Here is a 7683-nt window from a genome sequence, read left to right as displayed (position 1 = left end):
CCTGGCTGGTAGGATGCAGACGCTGAAAGGCGAAACTAGTCTGGAAGTCTCCACACTCTCCCAAGAGGGAGCACATGACAGGAAATCAACTCCATGACGGCACTGGACCCACAATGAGGAGCTACAAGGATGATTTCTCTCCAAGAGTTGATCATGAAAAAGTTTCACATTTCCGCAAAGTTAAAATGATTTTGCAAGGAATCCCTGTATACGCGCTACCTAAAATTGTTCATTTGACTGCGATACTAGCTGCCCCTTGGCTTGAGCTGCCATTGCCTGGGGTGCAGAAGCAGATTTCAAACTCTAGGGTTAAGGATTCCCTTCTCAGAGGACCTTTCTGAACATTAGGGCGGGGGGTGTCTGGTATCTTGGAGAAAAGTTTATTGAGGAGGATGCTTAAACAGAAGACTCCCTGAGAACGAGACTTCTTGCCTGTAGTTGCACGCAGACGCAGGCTCCCTTGACTCCTCCTAAGGAAGCTGGGAACAGTCCGCGGCTTTGGTTACTTTCTAGATTAAAGAACTTTACAATGTTGCAGCTATATTCCTGCCTCCCTTTCCCAGGGCTGAGCAACATGCCCACTGTCCAGTGTCTCAAGAGTGTTCACATGTGTCTCCGTGCCTCTATTGCTTGCTTTCCAAAATGGGGATGAGTGGTACCTACCCGGTAGCTTTGTGGTGGTGACTCACAGAGCATTGAAAACAATGCTTTATACATGGTAAGCATTAGAAAAACGATAGTTACCATCCTTCCTATGCTGAACCAAAACTTACAGCCATGACTGACATCCATGATTCTGACACATCGCAACCCTGGAGGACAGGGTAGAACGGTCACCTTTTAAATCTTTTAGTTTATTATTCATTGGAAATTCATACATACATCATTCCATAGTTCAAGTAAAATCGTGCAATTGCTACCACAATCGGTTTCCAAGACTGTAACTCTTGATGGGAGTAGAAAGCCTTATCTTTCTCCTGAGGAGTGGCTGGTAGTTTCGAACTGGTAACCTAATACAGAGTGTAGCCCTTGAGCCTGCTCAGGCATCTGATGACTTATGTGCACCATAAAAAACCGAAACTCCTGCTATCAAATCCAGTACACCTCAGCGACCCTATAGGATAGAGTAGAACTGCCCCCTTGGGGCTTTGAAGGCTAAATCTTTATGGAAGCAGACTGCACATCCTCTCCCAAGGAGCAGCTGGTGGATTTTGAACCTCCAGTCTGTTGGAAGGAAGCAGAACGTTTATCCTGGGCTTGGCCTTAGGAATAAAAGAATGAAGTGTTGACTAGTCCCGAGCCATCCTTATGATTGTTGGTATGAGTTCCACTGTTATTGGGTCAATTCGTTTCATTTTTCAAAAATAAGCTTCCCCTTATTTTTGATGTTCCCTGCTAGCAATTCCTCCTCGTTCCTGATGGTGTATCCAAAGCCTAAACCCCTGACTTCTAAGCAGGGCTTACAACTGGTTCCAGAAGGCTCCATCGGGCACAGGGAAACAAGGGCAGCACGCTAAGTTTCTTGTGCAGTGATTTTTGATTGGAGTAAGAGCCTTGGTAAGGAGCTCTGGTCACACAGTGGTTATGAGTTGGGTTGCAAACTTTAGGGTCTACAGTTCAAAACCACCAGTTGCTCCAAGGGAGCTTTATGTGTCACCATAGACTTGATGGCAGTGGGTTGTTTTGTTTTTGTGGTAGGATCCGTGGTGGTGGTGTGGCTACACACTGGGCTACTAACCTCAAGGTCAGAAGTTTGAAACCACCAGCCGGTCCACAGGAGAAAGATGACATTTTCTACAACTGTAAAGAGTTACAGTCTCAGAAAATCTCAGGTCTCTATGCATCAGAATTGGCTTGATAGGAGTGAGTTTTGAAGGCTGTGAGGACACAGGATTGTTAGGAGTCAGTCAATTGGATGGCAGTGAGTTAGATTTTGGTTTGGGAGGAACCACGTCATGATGCCCCACTCAAAGACAGTGGCCAACTGAGCTGCTCTGAATGTGTGTCAGCTGCCATCTTTGAGGGGAGCACCTCCACCTATTTAGGACTTGGGTCAAAATCGAATTCAAGATGCTTGGTTACAATGTATCTAGCTTGCCCTTCTTCCTAAGGACTCCAACAGCTGTTTAGAGCTGGTTTGAAGTTGTGTTTCTTTCTCTTGTTTTTGAAGTTTTGTTTTTAAGGAGTATCCTGTTTTGTTTTGTATTTCTAAGACTGATTTGTTCTTTCTTCTGGAAGTTCAATAATCTTCTCCAACACCACAGTTCTTATCTATCAATTCCTCCATCTTCCTTTTTCATTTTCGAGGTTTTGCCCACATATGACACAATGGAAAAGATCTAAGTTGGATCAAGGGCACCTTAGTTATCAGAGCACCATCTTGTCTTTTCACACTTTCTAAAGGTCTTTTGCAGCAGATTTGACCCATGTAATACGGTATTTGATTTCTAGACTGCTGCTCCCAAGGACATTGATTGTTGGGTCAAGCAGGACAAAATTGTTGATAACTTCATTCTCTCCCCCCCTCCATTTACCAGGATGTGATTTGGTCCAGTTGTGAGGAATTTTATTTTCTTCACGTTGAGACACAATCCATATTGAAGGATGTCACCTTTGACCTTCATTTGTCAACACTTTCAGTCTTCTTTACTTTCTGCAAGTAAGGCTGTGTCATCTGCATATCAGCAGATTCTAATGTGTCTTCCTGGAATCTTGAGACTGTCCCCATCTTCATGATGTCCTGCACCACCGATTTGCTCAGCACACAAATTGAAAAAGAGGTGACAGGATACAACCATGTTGTATGACATTCCCAATTGGGAACCAAGGTACAGTCACAGTAACTTGGCTGCACAAGATGCACAAGGTGTCAGACAAAACCGAGCGCTCGCATTTCAATTCCCGGAGTACTGGTGTACTGTGGATGCTGCTGAGTTGAGTGCTTGCCCCATCCGATGCATACACTTCAGCCTTTGGATCTGTCTATTATGTCTCAGAACACAGGACTGAATCAAATCCAACCTTGTTATATTGTGGTAGACCACTTGCCCCGCCCCCCCTTCCAATAGACTATCATGCATTGTATTAGCTGTGTAAAGGACTTAATCTACCTGTGGCTCCAGATCCTCCCGTTCCTTTCCAAACCCCAAACCACTCTTTAGACGATTGATTAATCCCGCAAAAACACTTAGAACAGTTCTTAGCACAGGCGAGGGATCAGAAATGCAGTTGTCACCGTGGTTCTAGGTCCACGCGGTACTGGTGGGCAAACTATCCCCAGAAAGGGACATCTCCCCTTTGCACAGTACTCTTTCTCGCGTCCCCGGGCGTGAATTCACTGTTTCTCTCAGGGCATCTACCTCGGTGCACTGACATGATTGAAATCATCGATTTGTGTTTCCCACCCTCTCCGCCAGACTATTAACTCCTTGCGGGCAGGGACGCTGGCACGTAGGGCATAGTCCTGTGCACGTCGTTGGCCCAACTGAACCGAAAGACTATGAAGTCTTATCTGCAGGCGAAAGGTCCCGGCCCCGCCCGATCCGGGGACGGGGCGGAGCGCCGGCGCGGGGGGCGGGCGGGACTCTTTTTCCTCGCCGTGGCGGCGGAGGCGCACGGCGTGGGTTAGCGGCAGACGTCGTTGGAGGAAGGCTGAAAAAGCCCCAGGTGCCGCCGTTGCCTGTACAAGTCGGACGTGCGGCCGCCCGAGTCGCGTGTGCCCAGCGAGCGGAGCCCGCCGCCGCCGCCGCCGCGGTCCCGGAGCCGATCCCCGCCGGCCCCTGCCCAGCCCGTGGCGATGGAGCCGGCCGCCGCGCTGCCCCCCGGCCCGCGCCCGGCGCTGCCCCTCGGGGGCCCGGGCCCGCTGGGCGAGTTCCTGCCTCCCCCCGAGTGTCCGGTCTTCGAGCCCAGCTGGGAGGAGTTCGCGGACCCCTTCGCCTTCATCCACAAGATCCGGCCCATCGCCGAGCAGACCGGGATCTGCAAGGTGCGGCCGCCGCCGGTAAGTCGCTCCGGTAGCCCCGATCCTGCTCGCGGCCGGGAAGGGGAGTCCGCGGCGCGGGGCCGGGGTCGGGCTGAGGGGACGTGAGGGGGCTCGCGGCGCGGGATGCGGGCGCCCGGAGGCCGCGTCAAGTTTGGCGCTGCCAGCCGGGCGGTCGCGCTGAGGCTGGGGAGCAAGGCGAGGGCTTCCCCGGGACGGGCGACGAGGGACCGGCGAGAGCGGGGCTCGGTCTGTCTGGGGGCGCGACCCCGAGGCCAGGCCGCCCGCCGCGGGGGTTCGGGTTCGGTTCCGGAAGGAGTGGCGGTGGGCGGTCGCGGGGGTGCTGGCTGCGGGAGTCGGGCGGCGGCGGCGGCGGCGGCGGCGCGGGCGGGGAGGGAGGCTGGGCTCGGCGAGGCTCGGCGGGCTGGCGGTCGCCTCCTCCCCGGGGTGCGGGGGTGTGTGATGGGGTGGGGGTGGGGGACTTGGCGAGTTGTCGTGTGAGGAGGAAAGTTTTCAATATGGCGGCGGGAGCCTCTGGTCCTTTGTGTGGAGGCGGCGTCGGCCCGGAGCGGCCCTCACCTGGGCGCCCCACCCTCCGGACCGGGGCACCCCCGCCCCCTCGACCCTGGGCCTGCGGTGTCCCCCCGGGCTGCGGTCGAGGAGGGGGCGTCCGGCGCTGCCCGGGGCGGGGGAGGAGCCGGGGTCTGGCTCCGGAGCGGATGTGTTGTGGGGGGCGTAAGTGTCCTGGGGGGCGCTTTGGGGGGCTGTGGGGGGCAGGGCCTGCGACCGTGGGCCCCGCAGCCCGCGCTGCCGTTGGCTCGCGCGCCCCGCTCCGGCCCACCCTGGGGGCTTCCCAGGGGAGGCCTGGCTGCTGGTGAGGGCCGGGTGGGGGGCGAGGCCCTGTTTATCAGGGGAGACCCGGAGCTTGACGCCCGCTTCTCCGGTCCCCATCCCCGGGGCGGGGCGAAGGGGCGGCTGAAAAACAAGCACCCACCTCCGGTCCCCAGGCCCTGTCTATAGCGCCACGGGGTTGGGGGGCCGGGTGGGGGGTGTTGTTTGGGACGGGGTCCCTAACGGCTGCAACGTCCGCCGAGGAGAGGCCGACCCCCCCACCCCCCAAGCTGCGCCCCTACATCCCTGTGTCTTTTTGCCCACCTTTAGGAGTGGTCTGCGCCCGGGCTGGCCTTAAAACGGCGGTTGGACTGACTGCAACCGTTGGGGAGGACGTTTAACTGCCTTTCCTACGGTCCCCCCCACCCCGCGCTCCCCGTCCCTGTGTCCCCCCTTCCCCCGCCTGTGGACTGTGGAGGAAGTTCCCCTCCCATCCCCTTTCTCCCGTAAGATTACTCTTTGTAATGACATTTTGAGTTGAAGGGATCCCGTATGTAATCACTTTTGGGGAAAATGTGTTTTGAAGAGAGATCCCAGCATAAGTTTTTCTTAGGCCTTCTTGCCTCTCCCTTTTTAATTTTTAAACACAAGACACCCCACCCCAGGCCCCCCATAGTTGGACAAGCTCTGAAACTGCAGATAAAATACATACCTCGGATAACCGGCCAGCTTATATGGAGGAAATGCCTGAAAATAGCTCCATTTCTCACCATGAGGTGAACAGGGTTGATTCTTGTTGAAGGAAAGTAAATTTCGAGTGCAAAGGGGCCTGCAGAAGTTACTTAGCCCGCTGGTCGGAACCAAGATTTTAATTCTTCTTGGAGGATAGGTTTAATTTTCAAACAAATCCTAGCAATGATGAAAATAGGAATCTTGTACATCTGTCTTATTGGCATTTTGTGTCAGATTTTCTTAGGCCACTTGAGCAAGTTCTTGGTAGCCTTAATGAGAGGAGTCAGGCCCCAGGGAGTTGTCCTCCATGTTGGTATTGTGGGGCTGGGCTTTAAACCCTTCCAGGGCTCTCTAAGTCTGTGCTTGTGATATAGGGCCTTTTCCCTGAAAAAGTAGCATTGCTGGGGGCGGATTGGCGACCCATTTCCACATCTTGGCCTGAATATTAATGGTCAGCTTTGCAGAATATGTGGTTGTTTCCTTTTTCCCACTCTGAACATGATGGGCCACCATTTTGTACTGAGAGCACTGCGTACCACAGGCTGGGGAAGGGTGTCCGAGGCACACATCATGTACCAACACCACAGTCCCACTTTGGGAGACTGCTTTTGTGTGGAGGGGGCTTACCTTCTCTTTGTTTAACAAAGTCCTGTGCCAAATGGAAAGAGTCTGGGAATATTTTGTTGTTGATTTAGCCACCAAAAGGGAAATCTTTCCAGAAGTTGTAGCTCTTGAAGAAGGGTTATGTTGGAACAAAGGCTTCTTAAGAGATAGATGTAAACAGTCTTTGTTTTGGAAACTGTTTTGATTTTCTGGAAGCCTATCTGTGAACAAGTGGTTTCATGTAGTTGAATATGTAACAACAGCAACAATAACTTTAGGAGGTATGAAATATTTTCCATGGTGATAGCTATATAATAATGCCCGTGTTTCTAGATTTTTGCTCACTTAGAATTTTGTAACACAAGTGGCTATACTGAAAGGGAGACTGGGCCTATTGATATTTTACCTGTTAGGAAGAAAGGGTAAGAATTATTAAATGTTTTAATTTCCTTCTGCTCTTGTTGCATTTTTAATGCTACTTACATAGCTTCAATTTATAGCTGCTTTCTCAGTTGAAGGAATACTCCTGCTTGGTTTCTGAACACTTGAGATTTTAAAAAATTTTGGTTTTAGGGAAAAGAGGTTCATAGAAATTTGTAAAGACATAGTAAGGTAAAGTCATAGTAAGACACAGTAAGTAATAAGTCAAAAAGATGCTACTCAAATTCTGATGTAAAAGTTTAAAAGAAATAAACCTTGGTTTCTAATTACATCAAGTATAAAGAGGCTTTTCAGACTTATTGTCTTAGCTGAGACCTTTTAAAAAACCTAACTAGTTTCTGGTTTTCTTACCTTTAAAATTTATATTTTTGTTTCTTTCTTGTTACACTTAGATGTCTGCTTACGGGCAAATTAAATATTTCAGGTCACTTTGTGGTATTTGAGGATGATTAATTTTAGGCACGTAACTATTTGACAAAAAAGAGTTGACTTTTTAGTAAATACTTTTTTGAATCATCCAAATTTGATTGGAGTATTTTTTCTTTCTTTCTTGCTCTCTCAGACTGCAAACCATGGACTGCAGATGAGGATTCTACACTTTTCTTGGCCGTATCTGAAAGTGAGGGATCTTAATCTAGCCGTAGACACGTATTTTCAACTTGAACTTCCTGTGGTCACTAGTGTGATCCTTTATAACCAAAATATACAATTGTCTTAAGTCTTTTAATTCCAGTCGGCTTCGTTGAGCCTGTTGATTGCAACCATTTATGGGCCAGTAGGAACTGAAATATACGCTCAGACATTGAGTGGGAGAAGGAGCACTAGTGGCGGCAGTGGTTTAGCATTTGCTTGCTAACATGCCAGTGTGCCAACTGAAAGATGAGCAGTTGGAGCCCCCGGTTCCACTGGGAAAAGTTGGGGCAGTTCTACTCAAGCCTGAAAGCCAACTCATTGCCACTTATTCCCAGTGACCCTATCTAGGGTTTTCAAGATGTTGAAAACAAGTCTTTATGGAAGCAGGAAAGCTTCATAATTCTCCCAATGAGTCTTTCGTTGGTTTGAGCTGACAACCTTGTAGTTAGTCAACGGTACCACCG

The 7683-nt window shown here is 50.6% G+C and overlaps 1 protein-coding gene across 1 annotated transcript in view; it reads left to right on the top strand.

Annotated features, from left to right (window-relative positions):
* The first annotated feature begins 3636 nt into the window (after positions 1-3636).
* Positions 3637-7683, top strand: part of KDM5B (lysine demethylase 5B) — a 78670-nt gene continuing 74623 nt past the window's right edge. The window contains exon 1 of the mRNA XM_075528972.1: positions 3637-4000. Coding sequence (XP_075385087.1) covers positions 3797-4000 — 204 coding nt within the window. The 5' untranslated portion in view covers positions 3637-3796. The remainder of the gene's footprint in view (positions 4001-7683) is intronic.

The sequence above is a fragment of the Tenrec ecaudatus genome, chromosome 1, assembly GCF_050624435.1.
Source record: "Tenrec ecaudatus isolate mTenEca1 chromosome 1, mTenEca1.hap1, whole genome shotgun sequence".
Lineage (NCBI taxonomy): Eukaryota > Metazoa > Chordata > Mammalia > Afrosoricida > Tenrecidae > Tenrec > Tenrec ecaudatus.
This window is presented reverse-complemented; position numbering and strand designations above follow the sequence as displayed.